Source organism: Geotrypetes seraphini, chromosome 15, assembly GCF_902459505.1.
Source record: "Geotrypetes seraphini chromosome 15, aGeoSer1.1, whole genome shotgun sequence".
Lineage (NCBI taxonomy): Eukaryota > Metazoa > Chordata > Amphibia > Gymnophiona > Dermophiidae > Geotrypetes > Geotrypetes seraphini.
In genome coordinates, this window is record NC_047098.1 from 56,242,413 (window position 1) to 56,265,577 (window position 23,165).

The 23,165-nt window shown below is 42.4% G+C and overlaps 2 protein-coding genes across 4 annotated transcripts in view; one reads left to right on the forward strand and one right to left on the reverse strand.

The window, feature by feature from the left end:
* The window catches only part of LAT2 (linker for activation of T cells family member 2), a 57,729-nt gene extending 46,964 nt beyond the window's left edge, over positions 1-10,765 (forward strand). For both annotated transcript variants that reach the window (XM_033921177.1, XM_033921178.1), the window contains 3 exons: positions 3,840-3,911; positions 7,443-7,512; positions 10,511-10,765. In XM_033921177.1, the coding sequence (XP_033777068.1) occupies positions 3,840-3,911; positions 7,443-7,507 (137 nt within the window). In that variant the 3' untranslated portion in view covers positions 7,508-7,512; positions 10,511-10,765. The remainder of the gene's footprint in view (positions 1-3,839; positions 3,912-7,442; positions 7,513-10,510) is intronic.
* A 3,992-nt stretch (positions 10,766-14,757) lies between these two features.
* RFC2 (replication factor C subunit 2) overlaps positions 14,758-23,165 on the reverse strand; it is a 43,106-nt gene continuing 34,698 nt past the window's right edge. For both annotated transcript variants that reach the window (XM_033922929.1, XM_033922930.1), the window contains exons 8-11: positions 22,184-22,249; positions 21,675-21,755; positions 18,171-18,284; positions 14,758-15,076 (exon numbers count right to left, since the gene is read on the reverse strand). In XM_033922929.1, the coding sequence (XP_033778820.1) occupies positions 14,966-15,076; positions 18,171-18,284; positions 21,675-21,755; positions 22,184-22,249 (372 nt within the window). In that variant the 3' untranslated portion in view covers positions 14,758-14,965. The remainder of the gene's footprint in view (positions 15,077-18,170; positions 18,285-21,674; positions 21,756-22,183; positions 22,250-23,165) is intronic.

Here is a 23,165-nt window from a genome sequence, read left to right on the forward strand (position 1 = left end):
GTTTTGTTCTTTTTTTTTTTTTTTTTTTTTTTACTAAGCTTCATGCAGCTTTTGCTTTGTGAGCATTTGCTCTTTATTTGATCATTAAGGTTTATGCTTATGTTGATATCCCGTTAATTGCTAAAGGTGCGCCCGCATCTGGAATACTGCGTTCAGTATTGGTCGCCGCACCTCAAGAAGGACATGGCGGTACTTGAGAGAGTCCAAAGGAGAGCAACGAAGCTTGTAAGAGGGCTGGAAAACTGCCCATACGCCGAGAGGTTGGATAGGCTGGGGCTCTTCTCTCTGGAAAAAAGGAGGCTCAGGGGAGATATGATAGAGACTTTCAAGATCCTGAGAGGCATAGAGAGGGTGGATAGGGACAGGTTCTTCAGACTGAGAGGGACAACAGGTACAAGGGGGCACTCGGAGAAACTGAAGGGGGATAGGTTCAAGACAAATGCAAGGAAGTTTTTCTTCACCCAAAGGGTCGTGAACACATGGAATGCGCTCCCGGAGGAAGTGATCAGGCAGAATACAGTACAGGGATTCAAACAGGGATTGGACGGATTCCTGAGGGACAAAGGGATCGTAGGGTACTGAAACCAAGGGGTGATTCAGACAGGTCGTGACCTGTTGGGCCGCCGCGGGAGCGGACTGCTGGGCGGGATGGACCTGTGGTCTGACCCAGCGGTGGCACTGCTTATGTTCTTATGTCATAGCGGCTTACAATAAAATACAAATAATTAAATAAAAAAAGAACAGCAATATACAGAAAGGACAGAATAAAACTAATCAGTCAATACACAGACAGTCATAACAAGCCATTCTAAATTTTTGTCATATCCTGTGTGTTGCCTGTAAACATAACCAGTCCATCCTGCCATCCAAATCATTGTATCATACTAAAAGCCCCCAAAGGAAATAAACAAAATTTACTTGGTAAACCAGTGATTTTCTATAATGTATATTGATTCTCATGTACTCATAAACTTTTCAGCCATGCAATAAGACGTCCTTTACCAGTGCAACCAGTGTTTTAATTACAGCACATAAACTTCACTTAAGTTTAAAAAAACAGAAATATTGAATCACTTATCTTGGTGCAAAGAAACCCCGGCTTCAACACGAGCTGTGTTTCGCAAAAGCTACCTCAGGAAGCTGAGCAAAGCATGGAAATTTGATTGAATATTCACCTGTACAGGTACTATCCAAAGAGTCATTTTTAATATATTGTAAAGCACTTAGAACAACGGTTGTTTCACCTTTTTTTACTCTAGTATTTGTAAATAAGAATTTTTCTCTCACACAGGCTATTCAGATTTCCATGCCTCTTGCTGTTCTCAGAAGTTTTCTCCCTCTGGGGTTCATCAGTTGTACAGAGAAAGCTTTGGGGGTCGGTGAGAGGAAAGGCTACCTTGAGAGCTGATGCAGAACTACACTGGCAGTGTATGGGGTGGAAGAAGTGAAAGAGACATAAGACCACAGGGAGGAAGGGAGAGAGGAAAAATGCCTGATTTCTGGGGAGTGTAGAGAGGAGGAATGTATCACCTCACGTCTGCCCCTGGGCCCCCTCAAACTGGAGGGCTGATTATGCCCCTGACATGCACCTTGCCACATTTACACAACCACAGTTATTCCGATTCTATGGCTGAGGTAGCCCTGGGCAGTAAATGGTAGACCTGCTGAGGTCGGGCTACACTAATATTTTAGTACAGAATCTGGTTTGCAGATGCCATTATAGAATAGACTGTCACCACATGGCATTGGAGCATCTAAACAGAGGCCCCCACTTACAGAATTACCTCCTCTATGTATGTTATAAAATAAACACAGCATATTACCCTACAAACATCTTCTCTACAGTAAAGCACTTTGGTGCCAGCATTGTGTGTGGGAATGCTTTGCATCAGCAGGGACCGGAAAGCTCATGAAAATTGAAGGAAAAATGGATGATGCTAGATACAGGCAGATCCTGAGGAAAACCACTGTTCTTGCCAAGCCAGGCAGCAGTCCTTCAACTACATTGCTGCCATTGGGGGCTGGTGCTTCAGTATTGTGGCTTCCATCACTAGGGACAGACAGGTTCCCTGGAGTTTATAGAGCTTGCCTCTCTCTCACGAAACAGTGCCCTCTGCTGGCAGGACTGTGGGTGGAGAACTCCTGCTCACCTTGGAGCAGGGGTGTCAAACTCTGGCCCGCAGGACAAATCTGGCCCGCCAGACAATTACAAATTTGCACTTACATTGGCCCGCTGGCAGACATTTTTTTTTACCCAATCGGGTACAAGCACCGCATCAGCTGTAGGTTCATGCAGGATTTATTGCACCATGCTTTGCTCCGACGAGACATCCTTCACTGCGGGTGCTGGGGCAGCGACTGTACTCCCACTGCGGGCGGCACAACTACAGCTTTCTCCGTCTTCTGATTCATTTGCTCACCTTCATTTAGTTAGTGGTATTATAATGGAGTATATTTAATTGTTCTTTGTACATTGTAATGCCTTTTTCTTTGTGTTATCATTTGATAAAAAAATAAATTCATATTAAAAAAAAAACCAAAGAAAGAGTTGCATGCACTCCCAACATTGACTGACATCTTTCCCATTTGTATTCATGATATGCTGAAATACTAATAAGGGGTGGCTCGTGGGAACATTGGATTAAGAAAAGTGAGGGGGGGGGGGTTTGTTGTGCTGCCTGTGATGTCACACTTATCTTCTATCCACACAGCCCAATATTTGTTATCTGCTACGGTTCCATCTGTACGGAAAAAGTAGCCTAGAGGTTACTGCTGTGGCCTCAGAAGTAGGGGAACTGGGTTTAATTCCCACTTGTGAGCCCGGGCAAGTACATAAAAAAAAAAAGATTGTGAGCACACTAGGTTGGAGAGGTTGTAACCTTATACTTCGACTAAGGGGTCCTTTTTATTAAGGTGCGCATTTAGCATGCGCTAAATTGGTTAGCGTACCTTAATAAAAGGACCCCTAAGTATCTTAATAAAAAATTTGGCATGGGACTTAGCAAGTGACCCAAAGCCCAGACCGGAACCCAACAGAAAATCTGTGGCAAGACTGTAGGCCATGGATTGGGGGGATATATATAATATAAAGATAACTTGAAAGACCTTGTACTTCACCACCCCGATATGCAAAGTTGTTAGACACTTACCCTAAACCACTCATAACTCCTTCCTGCTCAAGAAGCTTCTGCCAAGAATTCAAAGATTTGTGCAGTCAAGACTTTTTGGTTTCGTAATCGTTTGGGGATATAATTGTTCTTTCACACTGAAAATGTCAAATGTGATGCGTAGATTAGGAAAACAACCCTTGTTTAGACAGAAGAATGTGAAAAACATACAGGGATCTGTAGAATTTTGCAAAGCACTATAATCCATGTTCCTGTTGTGCTTCATTACTGTAGCCCTTTCAGGACCAAGGGACATATTTGTCCCATAACTTTAAAATCCTATCAATTTTGATTGGGATAGTCTACAGTTCTAAATTTGATATGTATGGATTCCATATGATACTGCCTTTATGTAAACAAACTGGTTCCGACATTCATTCATTAGCGTCGTTGCTAGATTGACGAGAAGATTCACTTGCCACACTGTCCATAAGCCAGAAGTGTGATTTTTTTAAATAAAAATAATGATATTTCACAAAAAAAATCAATTTTTTGGCATCTGCAAGCCCTTTTTACCATAAAAATGTCGTCAAAACCACAAAAATTGGCCTACGATCCTTATGGTCCTGAAAGGGTTAACAAGAAGCGAAAATAAACTCTGACAAACTTGAAGATGCAACTGAACTCCTTTTTCTATTCAACTGTCCTTTTCCTATTTGAATCCCTCTACAGCCACAGATGATTCTTCTGACTATGAAAATGCTGTAAATATTAAGGAATGGAAAAATTCAAGAGAGATTTCAGGTAACTTTTTTTTTTTTTTACTCAGAACTTCCGGGATATATTTTGAAAAGCTCCAGAACTGACCCAATTTGCCTTGTACTGCAGTCAAAAAAGGGGTGAGAGAAAACCTTCTTTCCTAAAAATTAGCCCATTTCCAACTAAGGTCATCATGCGTAGATCTGTACATTACCAGCAGCTATCAGGAAATCATGGAAATAATATTTTATACAAATGTTAGTTATTTCTTTACACACCATGCGGGAGGGGGGGGGGTTTGTAGCATTAGCAGACATCATGGTTTTAATTGCAATTTTGTACCATTTATTTTTATTGCTCAATTAATCATTTTAATATTTTTAAAATTTTTATTTTAACCAAGTGGCACATAAATGCTAAATTATACTAGTTATGTATCTCAATAATATAGAACTTAAAAAAAAAAAGAAGTCTAAGTCCAACTTGGACATTTCCAGCTGAACGTCCAAAGGTGGAGAGATAAAAATGGCCATTTTCAAATCATAAACTGCTGGACATCCAAATATAATTTTTTTTTTTAAATTGTCTACATAGATGTCTTGGTCACCAGGACATTTAGGCCGCCAGAACGTTTAAGTTTATACTCCATCCTAATCCTGACCATTTGGATGTGGGTGAGGCCAGTAAAGTAATGGACTGGCCACATCGACATCCTTCCCCAAAGATCTTACAAGAATTCTTTGAGATCTATAAACTGAGACGAGAACTTAGAGATGTAAATGGGATGAAATTAAGTTTGGAGGGTAGAATGTCGACTATGCATGCTAGCATTGGAGCATCAATGACGTCTGTGGCTGGCATAGAACTATTGAATGCGCATTTGTAAGGGGAGGATGAATTTTAAGAAAATGCTGAAAACTCTATTTGCCAGTGCCTTCTTATGCTAAGGTATATTTCAGTTGATAATCGCCTTTAAAAAATTTTTTTTGACTGCAATGCATGATTTAAAGCTTGCTTGTATTTCTGAATTGATTGAATTTGTGCTCTATCCCTGTTTATAACAGGGACGATTAATGTTGTTGTTTAGACATGTCTACATTATATGTGATAATCATAGGGAAATAAGATTTTATGTATGTAATATGAAAACGAAATCAGAAAAACCCGAAAAAATTGGAAGGTAAGTAAACAAATCCAACAGCAAAAAAACCTCCCAAACCCCAAGAAAAGGAACTAGACAAGGGAGAGAGACAAAAGCAGAGACGGCTCACCTACATTCACCAACCTATCAATAATGTTTAAGATATAAGTAGATTAAACGGGAGAGCCCTCAGTAACACAGCCACCCACCGGAGAACCAGTGGAAAAGGCTGTCACATGGCTTACACCCAAACGAGTGTTAACTGTGAAACATCCCCGGGCTCTACTCCGTATTTTTTATAATAAAGTGCACCCAACAGTGCTAAGTGTGAAAAAAGATATACATAAATCAAAAAAACACACTTTACCATTCACTACGATTGTCTCTGCCCCTTGTCCAGGGGGCTAAAAACGTCCAAGTCCAGCCAAGCAAAAAACAACAGGACATATGGCTACAGGTTGCACCTATATGGAAGTATAGTAGGTTTTGGGTGGGCTCACATTTTACCATAAATGGCTTATGGGTCTGGGTCCTCCTCTTTATGGTTCATTAGCCCAGCCACCAGACTACTTAAGACACCTATGTGCAGCTCAAGGCTTCCTCATACCAGGTGCTGCTGTTTTAGGGACAGATGTTCCTTTTTGTGTGGTGGAAGCGGGTCAGTGAGCACTGGGGGAGTGTGGTGGTGTCTTACCTTGATGTACGCAGTGGTCATCTGGTTAGTTTGAGTACATTTGTAGCACTTAGACCCTTCTAAAACAGGTCCAGTTCCAAATGTATAAGTTCCATCCAGGATGTCTGGCAAAACGTTTGATTATAATTGAGCTTGGACCAGACTCTCCAAAGCATATCCGGTGTGATCGTATATATATAGCTTCAGTGATGTGTTCCTGCAGATCATCCATAGTTGCGGGTAGTGGAGGTACGTACACTCGGCCTTTCATGTACCCCCAAAGGAAAATGTGGCAAACAGTAATGTCCAGTGATTTCGGGGGCCAGTTGAGAAATGCCTGGTCATTTTGTCATGTTGCATTGTATGAAGGTTGTAACTTCTGCACCAATTGCAGCTTATAAGGGTGAACGTGCAAGCAATTGTGTAAGATCTTGCTAACCGTGCTTTTGGGGACTTGTATTTGCTGTCATCTTATTTATAAACATATTCCAATAAGTTTTGATTTTGTAACCATTTAAAATCAAGGAGTGTTTGTGTGGGTACCCTGTATTGTAAACTGCTTTGTTCTGTTGTAGTCTGAGTGGTACAGCAAATCTAATAAACCAGGGGTGTCAAAGTCCCTCCTCGAGGGCCGGAATCCAGTCGGGTTTTCTGGATTTCCCCAATGAATATGCATTGAAAGCAGTGCATGCAAATAGATCTCATGCAGATTCATTGGGGAAATCCTGAAAACCTGACTGGATTCTGGCCCTCGAGGACCAACTTTGACACCTGTGTAATAAACCGTAGACCAAAATCTAGCACGCAACTGATTTTGAAGGGCTCAAAACAAATTGTCATATAACCAGAAGGCTGTGGAGTTAAGACAAAACTAAAATTGTGTCAGGTCTGGAGTGGTGGGATGAAGAGCAGAAATGAGAACAAGATCTTTGAAGTAGTAGTATGCAAAAATCCTTTGGGAAGGTGTAAGGGTTGCAAGGGACTACGAAAAACATCAAAAAGAAGTGGAGCTAGAACAGAACCCTGAGAAACCCTGGGCTTTAAGGATGCAGCTGCAGAAGTAGTAATTGGCAGAATGACAGAATAGGAGTGATCAGCCCCAAAAGGAAGTAAACCTTGTCAGTATAGTACTCGGGGGGCCAATATCAGGAAGCGAGTTAGTGGGAAGCTATCGTCCTCAAAAACAGAAGCAGAAGATAGGTTAACTGAAACCATGAATGCCAATATGCCCCTATCAAGGATATCATGGAGTTTGTTAAGTACACCTGTCCTCAACTTTTGTTGATGCATTTGAAACTTTTTTTTTTCTTATTTATGTTTTCAAAGACATGAACAATATTCTCCAGGTTATGAACGTAAATGTCAACTTATGCACAAATATGAGGAACTGAAAAATAACAGTCAGAACTAGCAAGGCATCAAAGGTGGCCTAAAAAGGAATAAATCTCTTATGGGCATGAATGCTTGCTAAAATGATGCATTAAAGTGTTATGCTAACCATTTCCCCACTTTATAGAAAAGCTGGGGAGGGGGTGAAGAGGATTATGATTATGTAAATGTGCATATACTCAATGGCCCAAGACTATCCCCCTCTTTTACTAACGCATCCATAGAATATAATGGATGCATTAGCTTTTAACGCATGCTAAAACGCCTAGCGGGCCTTAGTAAAATGACCCCTATGCTTGGATGTGTCTTGATTTAGACATTTCCAACCCAACAGTTGTGTATATTGATTTACACAGTTTTATTTTAAAACCAGGCAGCCCGGAAAATGAGTACTCTGATCCAGATTACGCCAATACAATGGGGATTCCAGTGATATAATAAAGGTAAGAGAATTTGAGTTTGATTTTATAACAGGATGTCTAAATGAGAAGTCCAAAAAGGTGCCTGTTTTATATAAAACATCATAGGCTTCCAGATTCATTCTAGCTCATAAATGGTGATGTTGCCTTGTGCACACGGCACCCTCACCCTGCAATGCATCCAAAGTAGAGAATGACACGGTGACAAAATTCATCACCATTCCCGTCCCCGCGGATAACTGCGGGGAATAATCCCATGTCATTTTTTAGTGTCTTTCAGCCTCAGTCCTTCTACACCAGCATTCTTCAAAGCAAAGCTTGAGGGTCAGTGGTTGTGGCCATTCATACTCTGATTCTTATGTGAGCCAAGGATAATGAAGCCATTGTGACATCACTGATGTGATTGGCTCTTAGGCACTGGTGGAATGAGGCATTATGACATCACAATATCTGCTCTGGATACCAGAGACTGTCATTCTGTAGTGTCTGTTTCAACCTCAGTCCTTCTACACCAGCATTCTTCAAAGCAAAGCTTGAGGGTCAGTGGTTGTGGCCATTCATACTCTGATTCTTATGTGAGCCAAGGATAATGAAGCCATTGTGACATCACTGATGTGATTGGCTCTTAGGCACTGGTGGAATGAGGCATTATGACATCACAATATCTGCTCTGGATACCAGAGACTGTCATTCTGTAGTGTCTGTTTCAACCTCAGTCCTTCTACACCAGCATTCTTCAAAGCAAAGCTTGTGGGTCAGTGGTTGTGTCCATTCATACTCTGATTCTTCCCTCTCTCCTTAAAGAATGACATGAAGATTGTTTACCGCGGTTATCCGCGGGGACGGTAACGGTGATGAATTTTGTCACCGTGTCATTCTCTAATCCAAAGTACATCCCCAGGAACACCCATAAATAGTAGTGCATGTTGCATCAAGTATCAACGTTTTACTGATGTACCACAAAATCAAATAAAAATAAGTCTAAGCAGTTAACAAATCCAAAATAAGCAGGAGAGATGGGAAACGGATATGAAAAAAAGGATAGAACAGAAGGGGGAAACCATAAGGAAAAGAATTGAATTGCTGAGCAATAAAAACATATACAGGTAAGTGGGAGGGGAAAGGACACATGGTTATGATAACAGTAGCAGTAGTCAAAACAATGCTATTTCAACAGTTTTGGGGAAATGGCACTAAGGAATGTTAATTGTCTTTTGTTTAATAATTCACATTAGTTAAACTGATTTCCCTGTTTATAAAGTCTTATGTAAACCAAGTCGAGCCAGGCGCCGTGTCCAGAAGTTTAAAAAAAAAAAAGTACGTGCGGGAGGTGTCGGGGAGAAGGAAGGTGGCCAGGGCCTGCCTTGTGCGCCACTTCCAGCGAAGGAGGGCGGCCGCATTATAATAATGTAACGGGGGGGGGGGGGGGGCCAGGTATTCGCTCCATAAGACGCACCCTAATTTCCACCCACTTTGGCAGGGGAAAAAAGTGCGTCTATGGAGCAAAAAATACGGTAATAGTGGGAAGGCCTGTTCAAACATTGCCTGTTTGGAAAGGTAAGTTTCTAGGGCATCTTTGATACGAGAAGTCTGCCTAAAGGGACATCAGAAGTGAGTTCCAAGGCGATGGGGCAACAATATTGAAGCAGGAGTAGCAAATGTTACCTTATCAATATATAAGAACTGCCATATCCGGATGAGACCTTCAGTCCATCAAGTCCGGCGATCCGCACATGTAGTGGCCCAGCCAGGTGCACACCTGGTGTAATTTTAGTCACCCATATCCCTCTCGTAAGGAGATGTGCATCTAGTTTGCTTTTAAATCCTAGAACAGTGAATTCCGCAATAACCTCCTCTGGGAGAGCATTCCTGGTGTCCACCACTCGTTTCGTGAAGCAGAACTTCCTGATATTTGTCCTGGACTTGTTCCCCCTTAGCTTCAGTCCATGTCCTCTTCTCCGTGTCACATTGGACATTGTAAATAATTTTTTTTCCTGCTCTATTTTGTCGATTCCTTTCAGTATTTTGAAAGTCTCGATCCTATCCCCTCGCAGTCTCCTTTTCTCAAGGGAGAACAATCCCAGTCTCTTAAGTCGTTCCTCATATTCCAAGTTCTCCATACCTTTTATTAGCTTCATTGCTCGTCTCTGCACCCTCTCCAGGAAAACTAGAAAGTGGGATATAAACTTGTTTAGAGGAAAAGAGCCTCAGAATTTGGAGCCAATTTTACCCACAACCTAAATTCTGAGACGTCTTATGGAACGAATACCCCTCCCCCCGTACCTTTTTTTAATCCCAGCTGTTCAGCGAGAACTGACGGCAGCCATTCAGAGAGTGGCGCGGGACCAGGCAGGCAGCGAAAAGCTTGCACCTGCCTTGTTCACTGTTCGGCCGCTACTGGAAGACATCAGCAAGGGAAGGGTAGGAGCACAGAAAGCTCCTGCCGATACAGCGCTGGACCACTGGGATTTAAAAAAAGGTAGGGGGGGCCCTGCCTTGCCTGAATTTAAAAAAAGGTAGGGGGTGCCCTGCCTGCCTGAATTAAAAAAGGTACTAGGGAGGTGGGGGTGCCCTGCCCCGGCCTGCCACTAGACTACCAGAGGGGGGACAGGGTACAGGGCAGGACAGTGGGGCAGGGTACACCATTTGGTTCAGAATTTTTTTTCTTGATTTTTCCTCCTCTACCGGGTGTTATGGTTAGGTGCATCTTACAGAGCGACAAATACGGTATGTTGCTTTGCTGTATACTGTTTTGGGTGATTCTTTGAAGGGCTAGAAAAGCAGTACTCAAACTGAAGCTGGGAATAGATTTCAACATGTTAGTCTCCCAGTGCTGACTAGAAATCCTAGGTATCCCAGCTATTTGACACCCAGGCATGTGTGCACCTCCCCCCCCCCCCAAAAAAAAAAAATCAGTTTATAGAGGCAATAATGTTCTCCAGAAGCCTTTAGAGAGAAGCATTTAAACAAGTTTGTGAAAAGAAAACAGACAAAATCCATGACTTTGTACTTCTCATTTTAGATACTTCAAAAGACTCTGAGAAGACACCTTACAACCCATGCTGAAGACTGCAAAAATCATTTATATTTTGGACACATCTTATTTTTTTTCAATACATAAAAAGAGAATCTTAGGAATCACTTAAGTATGATGTGATTTACTGCTATCTAAGATAAATATATAACCAGAAGCTTCCGTCATATCCAGCACCATCTGAACTCAAAGTAGACGGAGAAGTACACTGGAGACACAATGTCTGGTCTGAAATGGTTTACATATGAGGGAAAAAAAGGAAGAAAAAGAAAAGCTTCAAGTAATTTAACATAAACAAAGTAATCTAGCCAGAATGACACAAAGGATTTGCTATCCCGACCATAATTCTGTCTCAAATGCTTTTGCAAGAACTTCAGTTCAATACATTTCTGCTGGTTTCTCCTGATAAGTGACAAATGAGTTGCATAAAAAGTAGGTTGGGGCTCAGAAGTTTCCTGTTCTGCATTCTCTAGCAGCATTTGGGTCAAGCAGAGCTGTCCAGACATTGCTGATGCATCTACTCAGCAATCAGTGTCTTGCTCAAAATATGATGCACAAGCTGAAAGAACAGATAACATCAGAGGCAGAATTAGCTAGGACCTTCCAGCACATACTTGGCCTCTTTCTTTGCCCTTCGTCCTGCTGTTGCTATTTGTAGTCTAGAAACTTTTTTGTTTTTTTTGTTTGTTTTTTACAATGGCTTCTTTCTCCATTGTTCCTATGATTTGTGATAGCTCATGTCACTGTCAAACTCTTCCAAGCCTTTGGTGAGATTTTTTTTCCTTAGTTCCAAACTCTAAAAACGATGATTTTAGGATTTTTCAGGTAGGGGAACATTAAAAAAAAACAACAACACTCAAAACCCCACTTTTCCAATCTCCCCTGATTCCTTTCACAGGCTGTCAGCCTATGTACTCATTCTGTGACCTGACAGAGGATCTGTGCTGCAGTCTGCCTCAGCTCTCTCACAGTACATAAGAAGCACCATCTCTGGATCAGACCTTCGGTCCATCAAGTCCGGTGATCCGCACACGCGGAGGCCCTGTCAGGTGTACACCTGGCGTAATTTTTAGTCACTGGATGAAAAAATCACTACCACAATGCTGGGAATGCTTCTGCAAAGCTGATCTTCAGGCTGCCAGTCAGATTCCTATGCCTGTCTATACCGCCACCCATGTGGACCAACAGATGCACACTGGCATGGGCAAAGGCGTGAAGATGCAGCCAGCACCCTACAAGACATGTTGAGTCTCCTAAGGGCATTCCGACAGCCTGTGCTTGATCCCCTGCTTAACAGTAGGTGAAGACCAAATTAGGGATGACCCTGAGCTCCAGAGAAAGCTATGCTGACTGGCTAAAAGGTATCCAGTGGGATCGGCCTGTCAACTACAGTCTGTTAAAGTCTGTGAATTCTCAAGCAGGCAGAGCTTCAAAATCGTTCCAAGCACCAAATTACCCCCAAAAGGGACAAAAGTACATCAAAATAAAAATAAACTAGGGAGAGCAGAACAAACACTCCTGCAGGCACGCATGCAAAAGGAAAGAACTATAGGTGGAGCTACAGCAAAGGCAGAGTGAAAAATCCAGAGTGGATTCCTTCAGCAGCACGCAGCTGTGGGAAAATAACCCATTTGTCTAGAATGTCTCACTCATTGCACTGGAAATATTATCCTTAAAAATATATACATATAAATGCAAACAACTATTTTCAGTTTCTGTACCATATAACAACCACTGACTACATAATAGCAAACTGATTTGAGTAAAAACGAAGGGGGAAGAACCAGGTGTGGAATGGAGTTCAGCTTATTGGAGTTAACAGACCTAAGCTAGAATGGAAAAAAATCTGCTCATGGTTTAAACTCATGCCAGCCAATATTAAGCACGAGTTAACTGGCTAGAAACAGCTGCTGACTGATTGATTATCTCACATCATTTTCAGTGGCATTTAACTAGTTACTGCAGCTGAAAAAAAAAAAAAAAAGCTGGCAATATTGGGGATATTTAGAATTTAAGCGACCAGGCTTAGCAAACAAATGATGCCACATATAAAACAGGCTTATGTTTACTCACTAAGTCAGGGCCAGTTAAGTCTGAATATCACCTTAACCAGCCATGCATTGCTTGACATTGAAAACCAGAGATTCAACGCCAGTCACTGGAAATGGCCCAGCTTTGAATATCTAGGTCTAACGCCAACGGCAGGTAAAGCACTGCTGGCCACCAGCTGAATATCGGGTTCTTAACTATTATGAGAGCAATGTAATGGAACAAACCAGAGAATGTGGAAGGACTACATTGTATAATTCATCTTTAAAGCACAAAAACATGCGAGTGTATATACAATACAAACAAAATACCAGCTATGGCACATACTTGACCGTGTCAAACATGTCACATTATTCCTCCTCCTTAGTGATAACACATTATTTACCTGGAATTTTAAATATTTTTTCCAGTGGTAGACAAACCTATGCACAGTTTGGTATATATTCCCTGAAGTCATCTTTCATAAGTACCAACTAGTGCTGCCCGATTCAGGAAAAAAAAATTTCAATTCGATTCAGCCTATTGAATTGGTTTTTCGATTCGATTTACCTGCCCAATTGGGTGTTTTTTCAAATATCCTGGTGGGTTTATTTTATAGCTTCTTTACCCCCTTTGCCTTCTCCTAACCACACTGGCGCTGTAGTGTAAACAAAATAAAGAAACAAAAAGGACTTTTCCTCTCTCTGTTAAATCCTAGCTCACGTTTGCAGTCTAACACCAGCTCTGGCAGGATACACATTTCAAATCTGACATATTATAATCACAAAACAGAAAATAAAATTATTTTTTCTACCTTTTGTTGTCTGGTCAATATTCAAATCTTGTTGGTCCTAGGCTCTGGTTGGCTTCTGATAACTTGCTTGCCAGGGTCTCCTTCTTTCTCCGTGCTAACCATCCATCTGCCATCTCTGTCCTCCCGTTTCCCTTTCCTCCCCTGGAGGTCTGGCATCTCTCCTTTTTTTCGTCTCCATCCACAGATCCACCTTTTCTTAACTACCCTTTCATCCAGCATCTCTCCCTTCTTCCCCACCACCCCAGGGTCCACCATCTCTCCCTTTCTTTTCCCAACTACCCTCCTATCCAGTATCTCTATTCCCCCTCCACACCATCCCTTGAATCCAACTTCTCTCCCTTTCTTTTCCTTCCCTCCCTAAATCCCATTGTCCATCATCTCTCCCTCTCCTCTATTTTTAGACCCATTATTTTTTCCCCCCCAAAGTCCAGCATATGCACGTCTCTTTTAACCCCCCTTCCCTCCCTCCCTCCCTGTACTTCTACACCAGGGCCCCCCTCCCCTGAAGGCCTGCCTGTCCCCCCTGAAGGCCTGTGCTACTATCCCTGAAGGCTTGCACCTCCCCCTGAAGGCCTGCCTATCCCCCCCTTGAAGGCCTGCATGCCTGTCCCCCGAGGTCCTGTACACCCCCCACCCCGAAGGACTGCTCACACACCCACACCCAAGGAAGGCCTGCGTGTCCGGCTTCACTCCTGTCCTCCCCGCACCATTTACCTTATAGGAGCAGCCTGCAGAGAAGATTGCGGTATTAGCGATCTTTGCAAACTGCTTCGAGCTGTTTCCTCTGCAGCGATCCCGCCTCTCCTCTGACGTCAGAGGCAGGATCGCGGCAGAGGAAACAGTTGCGAAGCAGTTTGCAAAGATCGCTAGTACCGCAATCTCTGCTGGCTGCTCCTATAAGGTAAACGGTGCGGGGAGGCCGGGGGGGAACCAGATGCCAGGGGGGGGGGGAGGAACCGGACAGCAGCACTTTGCGACTGGCGCATTCCCCTCGCCCTCTAAACCAGGTGCGGCAGCGGCCGGCCAGCAAGAGCAGCGCTGCCACTCCTGCTTTAGGGGGTGAGGGTCAGCCAAATTGGGAAGCCGATTCGAATCGTGAATCGAGCAGCACTACTGCCAACTAGTCTTAAGTATAAATGTACCAAAATACCTTGTTTGGCAAGACATAAAAACATTTATATACTGTATTTGCTATACAGTAAAGAGTTTATAAAGAGTTTATTTTAAATAAATTGTTTATTTAAAAAAAAAAAAATAGAAAAAAATATAAGGTGATGCCTTTTTGCTGGAGTATATTCCATTTTTTTGGTTGTTTAATAACCTCTAAAGCATATTAACAGCAACCACACTAATTTATCTCAAATTTATAAAATGAAGAATTATAGGTCAATAGTGCAGTCAAGAATGAATTAACATCAAGAGCAAAACAAAAACAAAGCATAAAAATATATCTGGCTTTAATTATTCAAAAACAAGGTCCTCAATTCCTAGTTACAATAAAAGCCATCTTCAGAATTGTTTTCTAATAGCCAAATCTAAACCTTCAATGCCCAGTTTCTCACTCTTTCAGAGTACAATAAGTGATCGAAACCTATTCGCTTTCAACTGGTAGAAGATACGGAGGTCTTCTGGCAAAGTCTGGCCAGCAATCCAGCCATTTGTAGGAGTGAGTTCACACCTTCTGCTATCTTCATGTGCGTGTATCCAATTTCCTAAGAGGGAAAGAAAGCAACTTTTAAGTTCTAATTTTTCTTTCTTTTTTTTAGGGTGGGGGTGGGGCTTCCCAAATTTGTCCTAGGGACTCTGCAGCCAGTTGAATGTTTCAATGAGTATGCATGAGTTTAGATTGCATATACCGACTCTGTATTGTATGCTTTTACATATTCGTTGTGGACATCCTGAAATCTGGCTGCAAAGATCCAGGACAGGTCTCAAACCTCACTTTCTATAGAAAGATAGAAAATATGTTGCAATAATAATAAAAAAAGAAACAAAAGGTGGAAGCAGAAAACATGGCCTAACAATATAATCTGAAAAACAAGAGCGAGACCATCCAGAAAAGTTAAGAGCACTTGGGGAAAAGATGAGCATTTTGGGTAGGACAACATACAATATAGAAATTAAGTTCCAGGATCCTTAAGGAGATTTGATAATCTAACTTTGCATTTGAGGGCTTTGAGACCACTTCTTCATAATTTTCATAAGTCTGTATCCAAGAAATCAGCAATTTGTACCCACCGGTTTTGCCTATTTTAATAATAATAATTTTATTCTTATATACCGCCAAACCATTAGTTCAAGGCGGTTTACAGCAAGGAACTGCACAAACAGTGAATTACTTACATAAGCATATCAAAATTTCTCAGAAAATACAAAATGGCAATTAAGTCACACATTTATCAAACAGATAAGTTTAAGAATTTTTCTAAATACACAGAAGAAATGTTAATAAAATGGGATTTTAAAAAAATGTCAGGGGGGGAGGGTATGTCATGTGATGAGGCAGTGCTTTGGCTCTGACCTCCCTTCATCTATACCCTGCTAAAATCTCATTTCCTAGCGAAAGCTAATGAAACCTTGAAGATCAGACTCCCATGCGCTGTAGGAATGTGTGTGTGTGGTGGGGGGAGGGGGGAAAATCATTGTTAAAAAAAATGAGCACCAAATTTTGGGAACCACTATATTTACTCTGAGTATGAAGTTTGGCACCTTACACTGGGGGGATCAAGATTTAGCCCAGGTGGGAAGTAGTGTTAAGCCATAATTATTGACTGTCATCAACACTCAAGAGGATATGAATTTTGTCAACACAAATGTGTGGCCTGAATAACACCGACGCTGGTTCATGTGAAAATGTTTTGTTTCGGGGGGGGGGGGGGGGGGGGGGGGGGGTTCTAATCTGTTTTCACGTTACATGCGCGGTTTGAAGTTTTTCAATAAAAAATATTTAAAAATAAAAAGAATGTCGGTGATGTGAATTGATTATGGTAAACTAATGTATTGATGTACTGATTTCAATTGCGATAGGATAGAGGGTAAGGAAAATGACCAGTATCACTGGTAACTGAAATATGCATTTTAACGAGTTATGGCATTATTATGGCAATTGGAAATAGAATGTTGCTGGGAATAGTTGATTATTTATATGAAATTAAGTAGATTGTAAAAATCAGTGTCTATCCTAGGATTAAGCTGATTAATAAACCAAAGTAAATAAAAAAATAGATGAAATTAGTCTTCTCTATGCATAATTGATGGTTTTTGTGTGTTGTCATTTTCAATCATGCTCCAAAAGCTTTATTTGTGCTGCCTTTAAAGGTTATTTAACAATTTTATTTCCATAAGGTAGATGTCTGGTATCATCCAAACGTTGCACCTTATAACCTCAATTAAAGATAGAAAAAAAAAAGGAAAAATGTTATTTTCTTATTGGATACAGAGATGACACTTTCATCCGTATGCAGAAAATTGCCTTTTGTGCAAAAAGATGGCCATTATCACCAGTGGCATAGTGAGGGGCAGAGGCGCCCAGGGGGGTGGCCCCCCTCCCCTACACACTCCTTCCCCACCCCCCACTGTCACGCGCCACTTCCCTTCCCCCATACCTTTGTAACATTTGTGGAGCGAGCAGCAACCCCCAACCTCCTGTCGTGCATGGATGGGCTCTCCCCTCTGATGTCACTTCCTAGGCACGGGTCCAGGAAGTGACATCAGAAGAAGAGCTGAAATAGGCACGACTGCAGGTTGGGGGTTGCTGCTCACGCCATGAACGTTACAGAGATATGAGGGAAGGGAAGCGGCGAACACGCAGCAGGGGGCAGAGAGAAGGACGGGTTCCACACACCTACCAAGATGGTGCTGGGGTGGTCGCTCCCCCCCCCTACTTACGCCACTAGTTATCACTGCCCAGCTTGTCTATATATAAAAGTGCACATACCAATTCAAGTACATATTTATCTGTTAAGTAAAATTATATAATCAACCACTGAGAAAAAGGAGCATTCTGGGGAGTGGGAGGAGGGAGGAGGGACTAGAGCTAATTGATTGAACAAATGCATGTGCATGTTTTTTGCCATTTTTGGACAAGCATTTACACTAGTTATTTTTATTTTATATAAAATGTAAAATTCAGAACATAAAACAATGGAATCTTAAATTGAAATTTAGTTATGGGCAAGGGACTACTACTTTTAGGGGGGGGGGGAAAAAATCAGGGGAAACAAAGGAAAAGGTCAAAAAGTATTGAAATATGTGGAAAGCTGCAATGTAGGCCACAGGGTTACGATTGACTGGCAACCAGTACAAATGCTTTGCCCCCCCCCCCCCATTCACCCAACAGGGAACCTTAAGCTTGCTTAAAACTGAAAACAACAAAGCCTGCAAATGAGCTTTAGAGCCGTCTCCCCAGATTCTGTCCTGGGCCACAGCATGTTGAATATCAGTCCTGTTGGGCCAGCCCATAGGCAAGTATTCCATGTTGCTTAAGACTAGCTTTTGCCCCTGCCCCAGCAGGAAGGATGTGGGGAGCTTCAGCCATCAATCACATCTAGTGGATAACATGGATCTGTAACCCAGCTCTGTAGGGAGCTGGGAGAGAAGGGAGGGAGGAGAGGAAAAATCCTTAAGTAATCCGTAAAATCTACTGGTGCTACAGCCACAAAAGGTCTGAAGACCAAAAGGAGCAGAAGAAACTATTGGACAAAACACACACACAAAAGGAAAAACACAACAGGAGGACCCCCTCCCTCAAACTATGCAACATTGCATAGGATTAATTGCGAGGATGCTATTGTGGACACTACTAACCTTGATGAACTCCAGCTTGAGATACTCTGGCATTTGAAAGGTTTTGCACACCCGGAAAATGTTACCAATTATATCTTCAGGTGAGTAACCCAGTCTCCAGAGGTGGGCAACAATCTGAGGGAACATGTCTGTATTTAAAATTAAGTAATTCAAAGGCAACTAAAATGTTTACTGTCATAACAGCTCTAAAAAACATCCAGGGAAGTGCGAACCTAAGATCTTTAGCTATATTAAGAACATAAGAATTGCCACTGCTGGGTCAGACCAATGGTCCATCTTGCCTGCTTACGCGGCAGCCCTTGGGTCAGTGCTCTAAATGAGTTTAGCAGGAACTTGTCATATTTGGGGTCAGAAATGGCTTTCCACTATGCTGAACAAGAAAGCAGAGAAAACCTTGCCTTACTATGGGAATAGAACAAGACAAAAGGCAAAAGAGACGTCCTTATAACCAACAGTATCTAAATAATAAAGATACTGTTGGTTGAGAGGACATCTCTCTTGCCTTTTGTTTTGTTTTGTTGTTTCCACTATGCTGAACAGCCAGCTACCAATAAGCGGTGTCGTTTTCATCTTCCTGGGTCACAGTGAGGTGTCATATGATTACAGAATGATCACACTTGACTCATCTCTCTTTTTCACCCCAAATTACTAGGACTCATGACACCTTGGGCTAGATTCACTAACCTGCCAGATCGTGTGCGATCCTTGGCAGGCTGACCAATTCACGACAGGTCCATATCCAAATGGGGGCGATCAGAGGAGCACACACCACCGATAACACGGATCACTGAAGAGCAAGCCTGATGCATGCACAGACCATCTTTTTTGCCTGCGCATGCTCTTCGCTGAAACTTTTAAAACCTTTTTTACTTTACCAATGTACTATCCCTAACAGCAAACTAGCAAACTCATATGCTGGGAACCTTTCTGATCGGAGCCGAGCAGACGCTCCAAAAAGGGGCCACGGCAGCATTCTGACCCGGTCACGCCCGTGCTTCCAGGCAAAGGGGGAGAGGGATAGCAGCGGGTCTCCTCCCTCCTTCTGGTGTGCGAGTGCTGCCGACTTGTTGCAGGGGATGGAGAACCGAGGGGGGCTGCGGAGGAGAAGTTTGCAGCCTTTGCGCAGTGCGACATCAGGCTAATGTTTTGGGAGCAGAAAGAAGGTTCCGCATGAACGATTACTTTGAAAAATTGCGGGCCATGAAATTGAGGGTGAAATACTCACATGGATTAAAAATTGGCTAGTGGATAGGAAACAGAGTGGGAGTAAAGCACAGTTACTTACCGTAACAGGTGTTATCCAGGGACAGCAGGCAGCTATTCTCACATATGGGTGACGTCATCCGACGGAGCCCCGATGCGGACGCCTCGCAAGCAGACTTGCTTAAAGAAACTAGAAGTTTCGAGTCGCCCGCACCGCGCATGTGCCTTCCCGCCCAGTGCACAGGTCGTGTCTCCTCAGTTCAGATAGCTAGCAGAGAAGCCAACCAGGGGAGCTGCCTGCTGTCCCTGGATAACACCTGTTACGGTAAGTAACTGTGCTTTATCCCAGGACAAGCAGGCAGGTATTCTCACATATGGGTGACCTCCAAGCTAACCAGAATGGGATGGTGGGAGTGTTGGCAACTTAGGAGAATAAATTTTGTAATACTGTTTGTTGATTGCTTGTTATAAAGCAATAAATAAACTGGGCCTCTTCTCACTTGAAAAGAGGAGAGAGGGGACATGATAGAAACATTCAAGATACTGAAGGGAATAGACTTAGTAGATAAAGACAGGTTGTTCACCTTCTCCAAGGTAGGGAGAACGAGAGGGCACTCTCTAAAGTTAAAAGAGGATAGATTTCGTACAAATGTAAGGAAGTTCTTCTTCACTCAGAGAGTGGTGGAAAACTGGAACGCTCTTCCGGAGGCTGTTTTAGGGGAAAACACCCTCCAGGGATATAAGACAAAGTTAGACAAGTTCCTGTTGAACTGGAGTGTATACAGGTAGGGCTGGTCTCAGGGCACTGCTCTTTGACCTGGGGGCCACCGCGAGAGCGGACTGCTGGGCACGATGGACCACTGGTCTGACCCAGGAGCGGCAAATTCTTACATTCTTAGACTGAAATGGAAGTCCATGCTGCCCCAACTCTCCCCTGCCCACAGGCTTGCACTGCGAGGAAGGGCGGCAGAGAGCAGGAGAGTTGGGGCGACAGAGAGCAGGAGATGTGCCTCAGCTGTCTGGTTGCTTTTTCAGGGGACCCATAGGAGAGAATGCGCAGGGGAGTCAGCAGGGACCGGTCCTCAGCAGTCACTTCTTTTGTGATCGGCCAGCCCAGTCGGTGTTCCTTAATTTTTTTTGTGAATCGCTGCCTTCCTACTTTTGGATGCCCTTTCCCTCATTTGCATGCGCAGATCGGAATCGGACCAGGAGGATGGTTAGTGAATTGGGTCCAGGTCGCAAAGGGGTCACTAAGTGGTCAGGACTTGATCGATGGCCTTTTCCCCAGCCAACCTGGTTTTCAGGATATCCATAATGAATACTCAGGTCCAGCCCTAATCGAGCATTTGGTTAAATCACTCCAGATTCAGGAGGTTCTCTACAAAAGGTCATAGGAGAAAGATAAATATACATGGGATAAATATGAACACAGTGGTCTCCAGTATAAATAGAAAATTCTCTCATAGTAATTCTGAAACCCCAACCAGCTGATTGTCACTAGGAAAGTGTTGAAAAGTGCTAGCTTACTATGTGTTTCCTTTTCCTGTTTGTTGATTGCTTGTTATAACTTTTATATTTTACGACTGTTTTTCCTAATAAGCTGTTCAAATTTGTTATGCTTTTTGTCTGGGACCAGTGATAATTGTGATCCTTTTTTGGGTCTGTAGGTGCATTTCTAAGACCTCTGTGAAATCCTGGGTTTTGTGTAGGCCTCAATATCCTTAAAAGCCACCACTTACAGGGCAGCTACTTCAAAAAGGCCCATAGGAACACAGTTGACAGGTAAGAGGTTTCCAGTGTAGGAGCAAGTGTGCAGATGGGGTATGAGGAAGGCTTGGCAAGACTTTTCAAGTGCCCATTGGGTTAACCCTGAATGGAAATTAGGAGCTGCACTAAGGCATAATATGACATATATTCAGTAGGGGAGTCATGCAAACTAGTCGGGCTGCTGGTAGAAAGGGGGCTCCCTTCTTCCTGTACCCTCAAGACAGGATTGGACATCACCATTATTATTCAACTCTTCTAAACTTACATTTATTACTTTAAGCATACAAGTGAGCTTTGACAGAGACTTCAGTAGTTGGAACCTAAGCACAGTATAGGGCAGAGCTCTGGATTCTTGCCCAGAAATAGCTAAGAAGAAGAAAAAAAATAAATAAATTGAATCAGGTTGGGCAGACTGGATGGACCATTCGGGTCTTTATATGCCGTCATCTACTATGTTACTATGAAGCAGTAATGTTCTTAGCTTGTATGAGATCGTGGGGCAGTATGGAGGTTCAGGGCGTAAAAAAGACAAACCTTATATGCTTCATCAATATCTGCATTCACACAATGCTGTATCATCTCTTTCACCAGTAATGGATGAGGCTCATCACATACCTGAAATTAATAGGAAAAAAATTAGAACTTCAAAGCAAGGGAAGTGTTGAGCTGGACGTGATCCAAAAGCAAAGCCAGCTGTCCATTAACAGGAAACAGCAGCAAATCCTGCTCTTTGTTAAATTAGATTCATCTACATTTTTCATTAAATATTGAATGTAAAGACTAATTAAACAACAAAAATATCACAGTGGCTCTTGTTTGCTGGTCAGTCAACATGGAAGGAACTATGCAGCTGCAAGGTTTTTAGCACCAAAATATTAAAGGCTCCACTTTCAAACACTTTGGAATAATCAGATGACATCAGCCCTCATGAACTTTTCATGCAGATACCAGTGTCCAACAACATGAACCTAATGGCAAATGTATTTTATAAATAAGATCACATTGTATTTATTCTTCTGATTAAAAAAAAGATGCTCACTCACCTTAAATACATTAGTGCTGTTAATAAAACCAAACCCGGAATATGTGGACTGCATGTTGTTTAATGCCTGTTAAATATTAAAAAAAAACGGGAGTTGTTTCATATGGCTTGATTTGAATTTTCTATTACAAGTTTTTCATACGTGCTAAGTCAAAGATAGATTTGGGTCTGCTGAGAAAATTGTTGACTGGGGGTGGGCGCAATGGAGGCATCAACTCAAGGTTCATAAATGCAAGAACCCAAATTATTATTATTATTATTGTACTCCTCTTTGGAAAAAGATGCATTTCTTTGGTAAGCAGGGGGCTGCCAGAGGATGTCTAACAGTTTTCAACGTCCAGTACTTCCTAACAGTCTGGTTTTCAGGGTATCCATCACCAATATGCATAAGATCTGTATACAGTTGTAGCATAAATGCTAATTTATTAAGAACATAAGCAATGCCTCTGCTGGGTCAGACCTGAGGTCCATCATGCCCAGCAGTCCGCTCACGCGGCGGCCCAACAGGTCCAGGACCTGTGCAATAATCCTATATCTATACCCCTCTATCCCCTTTTCCAACAGGAAATTGTCCAATCCTTTCTTAAACCCCAGTACCGTACTCTGCCCTATTACGTCCTCTGGAAGCGCATTCCAGGTGTCCACCACCCGCTGAGTAAAGAAAAACTTCCTAGCATTTGTTTTGAATCTATCCCCTTCCAATTTTTCTGAATGCCCTCTTGTTCTTATATGTTTTGAAAATTTGAAGACTCTATCTCTCTCTACTTTCTCTATGCCCTTCATGATCTTGTAGGCTTATATATGGTGGGTTTCTTCAAAAGGCTGGTTAGAGGGTAACTCAGGTGAAAATCCCAGGGTCAACACACATTAAATCCAGTCTATTATTAAGTAAATTCGCTGCTTCTGTACAATCAATATTAAGCACGGACCAAAACTTCTGGAAACCTAAAAAAACTCAAAGAGCATGAGCTCACAAAATTCAG